Source organism: Montipora foliosa, chromosome 7 (assembly GCF_036669935.1).
Source record: "Montipora foliosa isolate CH-2021 chromosome 7, ASM3666993v2, whole genome shotgun sequence".
Classification (NCBI taxonomy): domain Eukaryota; kingdom Metazoa; phylum Cnidaria; class Anthozoa; order Scleractinia; family Acroporidae; genus Montipora; species Montipora foliosa.
The window spans coordinates 11,044,072-11,057,507 of NC_090875.1; the positions used below are offsets into that span (position 1 = coordinate 11,044,072).

At 37.6% G+C, this 13,436-nt stretch overlaps 1 protein-coding gene across 1 annotated transcript; it reads right to left on the reverse strand.

The window, feature by feature from the left end:
* Nucleotides 1–668: 668 nt before the first annotated feature.
* Nucleotides 669–13,299, reverse strand: LOC138010526 (tyrosine kinase receptor Cad96Ca-like). Its single transcript, XM_068857508.1, has 9 exons — nucleotides 13,110–13,299; nucleotides 12,014–12,130; nucleotides 10,687–10,871; nucleotides 9,562–9,681; nucleotides 9,382–9,458; nucleotides 7,062–7,102; nucleotides 6,536–6,632; nucleotides 2,758–2,854; nucleotides 669–2,093 (listed from the first exon to the last, which is right to left on the reverse strand). The coding sequence occupies exons 1-9, from the start codon at nucleotides 13,273–13,275 to the stop codon at nucleotides 1,941–1,943; spliced, it is 1,053 nt and encodes a 350-aa protein (XP_068713609.1). The 5' UTR covers nucleotides 13,276–13,299; the 3' UTR covers nucleotides 669–1,940.
* Between the last annotated feature and the right edge of the window lie 137 nt (nucleotides 13,300–13,436).

The window sequence follows — 13,436 nt, forward strand, 5'->3', positions numbered from 1 at the left end:
GGCGTTGTCGCATGCGACAACGTCGTACCGTGTAAATATTGAATTTGAATTTCAATGCAATCTAACCTGGATGCGAGGCAATTTCGGGTTGAAACTACAAAATAGCCCGAAATTGCCTCTCCTCCACGTTAAATTACATTGTAATGCAAATGAGAAAAACTTACCGTGAAAAGGGCCTTGGAATAAAAGCAAGGCTTGAGTTGACCTTGCTTTGATACAAACCTAACTGCTTTTCCTATGTAAATAGAAACTCGTCAGCATTACAACAACATGATTTACATAAAGAAATCAACGGGGATTGTATCAAAGGAAGGTCAACTCCAGCCTGGCTTTCATTCAAAGGCTTGGAAACTTAGCACAGAACTGTAAAATGATCTTTTGGTTTAAATTGTCCAGATAAGAGCTAGGGTCACTTCCCTCTTTTGCCTATAACCCGCATTTAATATATAAATTCATTTCATAGGGAAGTTTCATTTACAGTTAAGACAGCACGAGACCGTTTCGTTTACCAAATTTACTTTAATTTGACTGATTGACTCTAAGAAATGTTTACACTGTTACGTCTGTTTGTCTATCAGGCCCCACTATTTATATTAATTATAATTTTTTTTCATTTTTTTGGGAATTTCCTCAAGTTTTGCACTTTCTTTCTTGAAATTATATGTAGGTAACTTTAGAACGAAATCACTTTGCTCGCATTGTCGAAGGTCTCTTTGAAAGCCGTGAGTAAGCAAAAGCTGAAATGGCGGTTACGTTCCAAGCAAGTAAGCGGAGATTAACATCTCAAAACCCTAAAGGTTAATAGCAAAGCACTTTAAAGTGCAACAATGACAACTCTTCTTTTGCACCTATAGTATGTTTGACTAAACATAAAAAGGGTTCGCGAGCTTCCTTTCTAAAAAATGATGATTTCTCTCCTACATGTATTTTGTTTCCCCCTCAATTAAGAGGAGAAGCCAAATGACTGATTATGTTTAGCTGGGCCACTATTAAGCAAGGGGTCACTGAGTTAAGGAGTGTTTACACACCCTGATATAGCGTACTAATACTCCTACATCTCTTTCGTGCCACACATACGTGAATTGAAATAATCTTAAGCCTCTTGCTGTATTATTCCTCTCCTGAATATATTTTGTTTCCCCCTCAATTAAGAGGAGAAGCCAAATGATCGATTATGTTTAGCTAGGCCACTATTAAGCAAGGACTTACTGAGTTAATCAGTGTTTTTACACCCTGATAAAGCCTACTGATACTCCAACATCTTCTCTTCCATGCCACACCTACGTGACTTGATGTTATCTTAAGCCCCTTGCCGTATGATTCCTCTCCTGAATATATTTTGTTTCCTCCTCAACCAACAGGATATTTTTCTACCACTTTTCGATGCCACTGTTGTAGTAGGATTAAAAAGCCATCATCAATCATACCGAATACTCGGTGATGATCACACTGGATTTCGATTTAGGTCTCCGAAATAAACTACTGCTAGTGCCTACAAAATCTTGGAAAACGTTCTGCTTATGATCGCTAGCTAACGATTGTCAAACCTTGTCGGGTTTGTTTATATTTTACTTCGCAAAGCAATGAATTTTTTTAGCAATTGTTGTACTAATGAATATTCTAAACAATATTGACTGATGTCAAATGCAAAAAGATATTGCTTTGTTCTACATTAGCACAGGTGTCGATAGTGATTGCCAAAACATGTCACAATAATTTCTCATTTAGTTAGTCTGGAATAAAACTGAGACTGATCGATTCCGTGGTCTTTTGGAGTTTACGACATGACAACAAAATTGTGTGTTAGGGTTGTCTGTCTGATTGTCTACGCCTTTTTTGAATCGACCTATCTATGAATTAGGACTAGCTTTTGAATTTCACATTTTCTCTGACTCTAAAAACTAGTACTGTTACTGAATGACAACTACTTGAGCTAGCTTTTATAATTTCAGACTTGACCACTTTCTTGTTGAGGCCTTTGCATTTGTGGCCCCACGAACTACTCTTGCGTCATCTTCAGTTTCTGCACCCACGTCCTCAACTCCTGAGTATTTTGCTCCATCGTACTTTGATTCGTCCACCAACGGGAGGTACTGCAACACATAGAAATAGGAAAGGTTTTATCAGTATCATGCAATTAGTTTTTACTTCTTTTTCTTTATTTTTTTGGCTTGAAATAAATTGTAATCAACAAAACTGAAATTCATCCTAGAAACGTCTTTATGCCCATCACCCACAACAAAGTGACCAAAAACTCTGGCGATAAAACACTTTAAACTTCACGCGTTTCTCATAAAGAGTTAACACACAGATATTTGAAGAGGAAAATGATGACATGGATGGGATATTGAATCAAGTTGCCTATATAGGTTTCGAACGATCCAGTGTGAATAGGTAAAAAATGATATATAACGCCACTGGGAATAAATACTTTTTGTAGAATTTTGAAAACGTGTCAGAGTGGGTAGCCCTAAAGTAGTAGCATTCTAATTTGAATTTGACTTTACGTAGCACTTAACTCAATTTATTACACCATTTTACATGTACAGAAACAACTTCCAAATAAGCCAACTTCATCTCTCAGTTTTACCTTTAATATCTGTTTCCAAGAAAACAGAGCTCGCTCCAAGCAACGCCTTGGCAAAAATATCAGTCTTTATGCATGGCGCATGAAAAAAAAAAAAAAAAGAAAAAAAAAAAAAAGAAAAAAGAAAAAGAAAGAAAAAAATAGCACCTTGAAAACGTCTTGTTACTGACCTCTCCTTCGATAAACGAGCGCAACCTCTTGGAAATATTTACGAAATCGGGGCGGAGTACTGGGATCTCTTGCCAGCACATCTCCATCAAGTTATACCTGATGATAAAAAAAGGAAGAGGCGAGAAGCCTATATCTCCAGCAATTCTTCCTTCAACCCTTCCGCAAGAAGGTTTATGTTTGGATATTTTTTCGCTGCTAACTGCATTGATTCTACGTTTAAGGTCTTGAGGCATTTTTTGATGGATATAATGCCATTGCTTTTGATCGGACATTCTGATGTTGATTTGAAAACGTATTGAAAGATATATAAAGTTCTCCGGTAAAGTATAGCACTAAACACTAAACACGACAGAGAGAAAGTATCTCGTTATCCCAGACTTGACGTAAGGGACGGTTAGTGCTTATACAGATAAAAGAGGTTCTTGACATAGAATTTATCTGCGACTTGTTTCTTTGAGAAAATATAAATGGTACATTCGAACAATTTACAACACTTTATTTTAGGGTGCATAATTACAGCAGAAAAAACTGTACTCTCCCTTATAGCCCTGTTAAACTAACCTCGATTATCCGGATTTCGCGATTATCTGGACTAGCTTTTCTGGTCCCATTTTTTTTCATAAATATTAATTAGTCACATTCATTATCCGTAGAAAAGCTATCTTACGCCGAACTGAGATATAAAATTCCAGTCAGAACTGAATTTGTTTCGCATCAAAAGACAATTTAGGGCAAGTTTATTGCTCGAGTGATCTTAAACGCGCCTAACACGCACCGTAACTAATGCAGTGCATTTCATTGAGCGTTCATTGGCTCAGAGTTGTTTTGTTGCTAAGTGGAATTTCACGCTCAGCTTCCCCGATCAGCGTTGGTATGATAAACACAAGCTTGTGTCATGAAAAGTGTTTCCATCATGTCGACAAAGCGTAAGCGTTCAATTCTTTCTATACAAGATAAGCAGTCAATAATTCTAGGATTGGAAAAAGGCGAAAAAGGAACGAGCTTATCCAGTGAATATGGCGTCAGTAAACAGCAGATTTCGGACATCCGCAAAAACAAAGGCAAGATTATGAAGTTTGCCGACAGCTTGGAGATCGATCATGAACTAAAACGAAAATCATTGAAAGTTGCACATGATGAACAGCTGGATGAAGCCCTATACGCATGGTTCATACAGCAAAAAACAACTGGCACTCCAATTTCTGGTCCCCTTCTGCAAGAAAAAGCAAAGCACTTTCACAGTCAATTACATGTGGAGAACGCGAACGGCGAGACCTTCAAAGCTTCGACAGGATGGCTTGAGTCTTCAGTTGAAGATGAAAGTAACGAGGAGGAGAATGAGAGTCGAGATGAGCAAACTGTTAAAAACACTGAAGCTGTTAAATGCTTTAAAAAGTGTTTGACATGGATGGAGAGACAAAACAATGTGGAAGCTATTCAACTTATGCAGCTTTGAAGAATGATAGAATTAGCGACACGTGCACGCTGTAGAAACTTGAAGCAAGCTGATTTACTTGAACATTTTAGGCAGAAAATGACTTGTTTGGTTCATTTTTGCATGATTCTCGAATAAATGTTACCGTTTGCAAATGTATTCAGTGCTGACTCATTAATATTCATATTTTCGATTATCCGGACTATTCGGGTCAGTCCCTAAGGGTCCGGATAATCGAGATTCGACTGTATTCGTTGTGAATAATAACTAAACCTTAAAGCAAAAAAGTGGAAATTAAAAGATGACCACGTACTGCTATTTCCAGCATCTTCCAACTTGTAACAAATGAGTTATTATTTATTTACTCACCAAAAAAGCAAATTAAATTGTAAATAGAAAGGAATAAAATAATTTTTGAAAAAAAAAAAAACTAAATTTGCACTTTGGTGTGGAGACATTGCAGCACCTGAAGAAAAGAAAGCACTGCTTTTGCTCTGCTTTCTGTTATACGAGGCCGAAAATACACATATAAATTCTCCCGAAACTGGAAATAAATAACAAAAAAAGCAAGGTGAAACCAGTCCGGTGTGGTTAACACATAACACATGCGCACAACCATTTCACCTGGACAATTAGCAGCCATGGACAGCTGGTTCGGCATTGCTGGGCCTCATCAGCATGGAGTGGCTAACATACCAGGTGTTGGCCACTCCGGGTTGGTGTTAGCGTGGGTCTTCTTCTTTTTTAGTTCTTTTCACATAGAAATAAATAAATACTCGAAAGAAATTTTCTAATAATACTAATTGCATATATCCGTAGGACGACTGCAAATTTTTTTTGGTTATTACAAAAAAAAAGGGCCTTAGAAAAACATTTGACAATAAAAAATTGCGACAGAACGTTTCTTAAAAAAAAAGTTAAACAAAACGTTTCTCAAGTATGAAGTCCATTTGGATGATTGACAATTGACGATTCGGCTTCTTTAGGTTTGAGATCTTGTTCTAATTTCTTGCTTACAAAATCTGGTTGCAAAGTGGGGCCAATCCATTAGTTGAAACTTGATCTTTGAATGGTAGACTAATTCTGATTATGTCAACCTCGTCAGTATTCAGTAAGCATAGCGGAGAGAAATACTGACGAGAGCAGCAGTTTCTAGCAACATAGTCACAACCTCATTGAAAAGCTCTGGGAACGAGGTTGAAAGTCAGAATAGTCTACCATACAAAGATTAAGTTTCAGCTAGATCCCAAGGCTAAAGAAGTCAAACCATCAATTGTCAATCAGCAATGCGTTGTTTATCATTTTGTATGTGATGTATGCTATGCTACAAAGCCCGACACCTTTTCCAACGTGTTGTTGAACACAAAAATTCGGGAAACCGGCAAGCATTTTCATGAAGCGCATGGTAGGGGCGATCTTTTGAGTGAGAGCCATTTCAAGATTCTGAGAAATTGCCAAGGCAAATTCGATTGTTTAGTGTTTGAAATGCTTTACATCAAGAAATTTAAACCTAACTTGAACGTCCAAACGGACTCCATACGTTAGAAACTTTTTAACTTGTAAACTATATTCATCTCTTATTGTTCGCCTTATTACTTATAGAACTTAGTTTTTATACATTTTTGACTCGATAATGACGCTACGGTAACGTCGAAACATCGTGGATTATTATTCAGCTTTTTAGCTTTTTAGATCTTAGAACGTTTTTAACAAATGTTCTGTCGCATTTTTTTATTGTCAAAAAGTTATTCCATGAGTGTGTGTTGGATATGAGATGGTAAATAGCCAACAAGGCGCATAGCCCCGAGTTGGGTTTAACAGCCTTTAACAGCCTCCTAAACAGGCTCCTAAAATAGGAAGTATTTTGCGAAAAAAAGGCACCCGTCACTTTATTAATTTCTTAGGGGCGCACCCCCTTCTAAGAAAAATCCTCTATTCGCCCCTGCATAAGTTATATGAGTTGATAACCGAGATTGAGTGATCTTATCAGAAAGCTAGCAACGAAATATCCAAGTTTGAACTTTTAATAATACTTTATATTTCCGACAATCAGAGAGTAACTCATTGTGAAACAGTCGTTATTCCGCCTGACCAATTACTTTATTATGTAATTGCTAGGAAGTGTCCAACCACATTAGTTGGAATATTTGTTCTAGTCCACGATCATTTGTTCGCCTCTTTGTCATAACATTTGCCCTGAATTCTTTCCTTCAAATAAGACATATTGCCTGGAGTGCACTATGATTAAAAAAATAATAATAATAATACATAAATAAATAAATAAATAATCTTGGGTTTACAAAGACGAATTGCTTTTTTTTTAAATGTGGACGGTAACTCACAGGTTGTTGGCGATGTGTGCAGGCTTCGGCATGCGATATCCTCTTTTCAACTCCTCCATTGTCTTGCCCTCAGACCAACCAGGGTATGGTATGCCTCCTATTGATTGTCAAATGTTTTGTTACGGATTTTGTTGAAATTAGATACAAATTTAGGCTTCAATGGAAGATGGCGCCTGAAGGCGTTTACAGAGGATTCTTAGTACTAATCACGTAAACAAATATAAACGTGAGAATCAAGCAGAAACTCGGTAAACAGCAAAGTGATTATAAGAGAAAACAAACAAACACACACAAAAACAAAAAAACAAAAAAATCCAGTAGATGGGAGAATTTCCATATAAATTCACCTGAAATAACAATTTTAGGTATCGAGGATTTAGAACAAACCAAAACCGGCCAACAAACAAAAACACACAACCAAAAATACCGAGGTTAGCCATGGGAGATAACAATCGAACTCACACATCCCTGTGATATTCCTCTTAATTAAAACCTTTTAGCTTAAAATAATTTCATGGGTACCCACCAATTGTGAATATCTCATACAGAACGACTCCATAGGACCACCTGTAAGACAGAAACACAAACATACGCACACACACGTTTTACTTAGGACTGGGTTGCAGGGATGCATGGTGCAAGGATGGCGCAATGGTGAGAGTACTCGCCTCCCACCAATGTGGCCCGGGTTCGATTCCCAGACTCGGCATTATAATAATAATAATAATAATAATAATAATAATAATAATAATAATAATAATAATAATAATAATAATAATAATAATAAGGCTAGACTCCTAAGAAACGTTTTGTCCCTTTAGGGAATCAGGAGAGGACTCCCTTGCCGCTCTTCATCCCAGGTCCGTCTGTACTTACCAAGAAGAGAAGGAGGGCGTGGACTAATTAGTGTTGAAGACGCCATAAATATTAAAGAAAGAAATATCAATGTCTACATCAGCCAGAGCCAGGAACGTTTGTTGAAAGCTGCACGGGAGAAGAAGAACTTCGATGAAATTTAAACACCAAAGGAGTATAAGGAATGGATAAAGAGGAAAAGAATTGAGGACTGGTCTGGAAAGCAGCTGCATGTGCAGTTCAAGAGAGAGAAAGAGGACCTATCTGGTGTTTCCTGGAATTGGATAAGAACTGGTGAACTGAAGAAGGAGACAGAAGGGCTTATTTTTGCTGCGCAAGACCAGGCACTAAGAACAAACGCCATAAAAGCCAAAATCGAAAACCAAAATGTATCATCCAAATGCAGAATGTGTGGTAGTCACGATGACACTGTGCAGCATATTTTGTGTAGTTGCCCCAAGCTTGCGCAGACAGAATATAAAAAGAGACATGATGTTGTTGGGCGGGTCATACATTGGGAGTTGTGCAAGGAATATGGAGTTGAGTGCAGTGACAAATGGTATGAGCATTCCCCCAAAAGCATAGAAGAGAATGAGGAAGTAAAACTGTTATGAGACTTTACCATCCAAACAGACCGTGAAATCCATCACAGGAGGCCAGACATTGTAATTCAGAAAAAGAAGGCAAAGGAAACAATCATTGTGGACATAGCTGTTCCCAGAGATAGCAACGTACGGCAAAAGAAACTGAAAAGTATGAAAAGTACCAAGACCTAACACGAGAGATTAAAAGGATCTGGAAATCAAGGACAAAAGTGGTGCCAGTGGTAGTAGGTGCATTGGGTTCAGTGTCAAAGAAGCTGGCAGGCCACTTGGAGCAACTAGGAATTAAGGACCGAATAAGAACGATGCAAACGTCGGCACTCCTCGGATCGGCACATATCTTCAGAAAAGTGCTGGAAGTCTGAGGTCTCGGGATGAGACTTGACTGGATATTTCTCCCCAGGGAAAAACCCTGTGCTCAATTCTACATAATAATAATAATAATAATAATAATAATAATAATAATAATATAGGTGAAATAAGACTAATGAAGATGAAGATGATCCAACGGTACTCCATAAAAATTACAAACACTTAAGATAAACAGACGACTGCTAGCTTTCGATAGGATATTATCTAGATGTAAATCCCAGTTACTGTAAACACGGATTGGACTGAAATGTTACACCCAGCAACTTCAGACTGGGTTTTCTATCTATAAAAGTCAGAGGAACTGGTAAAGCCTTAGTGGGTTTGCCTTTAAGAAGTATCTTCCACGTTTTCTTGAAGTTTAGTTGCATGCGATTAACAGTTGTCCATTAAACAATAGAAAAATAATTAAATCATCAGCAAATTTTACATGCGAATTTTGATTCGGTGCGATGACCTTGATATCACTGACTATGATAAAAAATAATATATATGGCCTAATACATTGCCCTGGAGGACACCGCTATTAATGTTTAAATGATTCATAACAACGCCATTAACAACAACTCTTTGTTTTCTCCTTGTCAAAAACTAATAATCCAGGCATCATGTGTAGGTTGAGTTTGTTGATTCTCTACTATTCACAGAAAGGTTTTTCTCCGGACATTCCGGTTTTCCCTGGCCCTCCTCAAAAAACCAATATTTGACTTGATATGCCTTGGTTGTTGGTTACAGTCTACAGTGTCCCCAATCTGCGCCCCAGCCTTGTAAATAAAGTAAATAAAGTTCATTACTTTTCTTTCCTTTACTCAAATATAGCATCAATCGAATCAAGTTTGCAAGCAGAGACCAATGCGACTAACTATTCATGTTTATATACCTTAAACCAACCAAACGGAGTTGAGAAGAATCGCTTTCCTCTTAGGCGCTAACATTATTGCATTTCCTGATCTGATACAATTGTGTCTTAGGCACTAAATACTTCGAAAGTCTGGAAATTTAATCGTCAAAAGCACATACACATCACTTTTGCTTGACAGATTTGCAGGATCTCCAAAGAGTATCTCAGGTGCCATCCACTTTATTGGCATACAGCCCTAGGGAGAAAACAGCATTGCAATTTCGTGTTAAAAACAGAACGCCAAAGAGGTACACAGAGAACAAAGTGAAAGGGAATCGATCATCAATAATGTAACCCACCTTTTTGGCATTGCCATGTCCATATTTAAAGTTCTGGTAAGATAACCCAAAATCAGTGACCTTGCACACACTGTTTTGATCAAGAAGTACATTTCGTGCTGCAAGATCACTGTGAATAATCTACAAAAAGCAAATAATCAACGTTAGTCATGCTCGCGTATAGGATAATATGTTCTGTAATCCCACCTGTAGTGAAGAGGTGTGATTTGCGTTTCCCTATCAACAAGAGGGTCCAAAGTTAAAGCTTACTCGAAATGACCCAGAGGAAGTTAGTAGGTATTATTATACATTGGTGTCACAAGCTCGATTTTGATTGGTTATAAGCACGCAGCTAATCCTTGCTTGCTCTGTTTCTCCTACGTCATACCTATCGACAATAGATTTTATATACGTAGAATTGATGTCATTCACAGAAACAATAGTTTTATGCATGCAGAAGTGACGTCACCTGACACAGTAACCAGCAGAGAAGAGGAAAGAAAACTTTGCCATCCGCAGAAACTTTCTTTGATTTACCGCTCATCCAAATAAATGGATGAAACAGTCCTCTTGTCTTTACAAATGCAACTCAGGAATATGCATAATAAAACAATTATTGGATTCGGTTTTTGCATGATAGCGATAATTATCAAGGCCAAAGTTTGTGTTATCCGCCTCAGCCTTCGGCTTCGGCAGATAACCCAAACTTTGGCCTTGATAATTATCGCTATCATGGGAAAACCGAATCCAATAATTGTTAATTAACTAATATGATTATAAAATGACGTAGCCAATGTTCCCCGATTACTGACTTTAAAAGATGACTGTTGAATTATCATGACGACCAGATCACACTATGTAATATCAAAGCATAGGTCGGTGCATGGTTCTCCAGCGTTATCCCAATGTAGAAAACCCAGTGTTTAAAGCGCGCGCTAGCACGTGTCACCTACAGCAATCCATTTCTTTTCGATATAAGAATATGATAGCAAAATGATCACACATTTTTGTCTACACTACAACTAACACTACAAGGAGTAAGCATATTGCATGATGCATTTCGTAGATACAGCATTAATCTGTGAAAGATTACAATAAGTAAAAATAGTACCATATCGTATGACATGCTTGTTTCGTGTCACATACCCCTCTGGATGTCAGGAACACCATTCCAGTAGCAATCTGGTTTGAAAATGACATTAGGTCATAGGTCTTCAGTGGCGCTACTGCTAGTTCTCCGCGATAATGTTTGTCGAAAATTCCACGGCTTTTTCTCAGATACCCCAGAAGATCCCCGCAGGGTAAGTACTCCATGATCACAATTGGCTGTACTGTAAAGGTTACACAGCGTTTGGACAACTTCTATAATGCCGCATTCAAACTGTTAGCTTCTCGGAAAGGTGGATATGGGCTCTATCATTATTACGTTTAGACGCTTTTAAGAAGTAAACAAATAAAGCAGTATTTGCGTGGCTCTGTGTTGGAAGATCACAGTTTAGCCAACCATCTTTGTCAGCATCGCATATTAGCGGCTCACCTTGAATGAGTAGAGGGGATGAGAATGAAGAAAAGGGTGAATATCTACACATTCCTCAAGTGAGAGGTCATGTTACCCAAGAAAGAATGTAAAAGTGAGAAAAAAAAGACATGAATTAAATAATAATAATTAAAAAAAAACATTAATCAACGTTACTCATAATTTCCACATATTTGTGAAGAACTTTCTATGATGAAAAAAAAAAAGTACTAAGGGCTGAATTTTTAATATGACGAAACTATAGTCAGTAAGAGATGATTATAAATTTGTAACATATTTTTAAAGATAAGATATACAATTGTCATGCAAAATGTATAATTTCTTTAAATTATTTATCTCACCCTAGTGGTCTTTGCACCCAGAGCCAGTTTCTTGCACAAAAGAATAAATTATGAAATAATAATAGCAAATAAAAATAAACAAATAAACCAATTGAAAGCCTCAAAAACTTTCTTGTATGAAGAGGCTCCAAGTGGGTTCTCTTTAGAAGTGTGAAATCAGGCACGTGACCGTTTTATATAGCCAACCATTCGCATTTTCACTAAAACTATCAGCTTCAAGGGTTTGCATTTCAGATTGAAAAACAAAGTTCATATCTTTTGTCATAATTCCATGTCATTGCCTTGATGATTCACCTTTTTTTAAAAATTGTTCTGTTTTTCTGTTTCTTGACCTTATGCTATGCAATTGTTGGATTTGAACTTGACGTTAAGAGGGTTTAATTTGTTCTTGGGAAATGTGGTGAAAACGGCCATTATCTCGTTACTCGTGTAACACGGCAAACATGGGCTAGAATTACCCAAACAATTTGCTTAAATAGACAAATTTAGCCCTGAATATCATCGATTGATAAGGTTTTCACTAGCGGTCTTTTATTATTGCTGCAAATTTCTCACAGCTGTTTCTACAGTTTAGCAGTTGCAATAAGATCCTTACTTTGTGTGGTGACACAGCCAATGAATTGAACAATATTCGGCTGAGGACTGTCTCCAATAAGTTTACCCAACCCGATTTCTCTCATCAGAGCGACTTTTCCTTCATCTCCAGATGTGGCTAAAATAAATGACACCAGGGTACAATAAGATTGGACACATGACTTGTTGAGGTGTTTCATGTATTTCTACCTCCTAAACTGAACTATTAATAACGCGGTTGTTTTAATTTCCCAGACTTGTCTTTGTCTCATTTTCTTTACGCCATGAAGCATTGTGATAAAAGTAAGTCCATCTTTTTAATGCCGGTAGTTCCTTCGCATAGGAGGCTGATATCAATGGAAGCCGATGGTGCGCTTCTTACTCCATTTTACAGATAATTAGAGCCACAGCTACACAAGTTAAAGGAAGGTGTTAAAACATGCAGATACTTTTAAGTCGCTGAGAATCGAAGTTGCGACCTTTGGCTGTCAAAGAAGCGCACCAGTCAATTAAGCTACCCCTGCTCCTGATTCAGTGTTTGGGGCGCCAACGCTTAGGGGGAATCGAATATGCTTGATCGATTCAAATCTCTACTCTGTCAACCAGTTGGGGGTATTTAACCATCTTATATGGTATTTTAAACTACAATTTACCAATGGAAAAAGCATTATTTATTTATGAATGTTATGAGGAACTTTATCCCTTAATGTGCAGCGAGGGTAAAAATCTGGTATATTTGAGGCAAGACGTCGCCGTGGAAGCTTGAAATAAAAGTTAAAGAACAAAATATGTTTTTACACTTGCAATGAAGAACTAGGAACCTGTTAGGAGAAGGTGATCTATTTTGGTAATCTCCGCATTTGTTTCGACGTTAAGATAAAGGTGGGTAGATTATGAAAGAGTCGATTGAGAATTGATGATTTTTGTTGCACCCTTTCATAAAACATAGTAATGGAGATTTGTTTTTCTTTCTGTTACGACACATTTTTATCGTGCATGTTGAACGAGGCTTTGTAAGATTCTACGTGACAGGCAGTTCATTAAAGCACTTGTGATACCTCTTTAACTGAAAGGTATCCGATGGAAACTATAAATTAACAAAGCCGAATCGTACTTACGAGAAAAGCACTTTGCTGCAACAAAACGTATGCCTGGTTTTCCATTTTCACGACTCAAGGTTGCTCGCCAAACTGTTCCAAATGCTCCTGAACCAATGATCTCCTCAAGTGCAATCTGGCGACGTGCTATTTCCCATGAGTCCACTTCAACATTCAACAAGTCCATTTCATGTTCTCTCGCGGCACCTTGTACTCTTTAATCCAGAAATGGTGATTGTTAGTTTTCTCATTTTCCAATGGTGGGTTGGTTGCCGCCCGCAAAAACTGTTTTTCATTTTGTCACAGCAAGTTTCCAAAAGCGTAATTGGTTTGGTTATTTGATGCAGG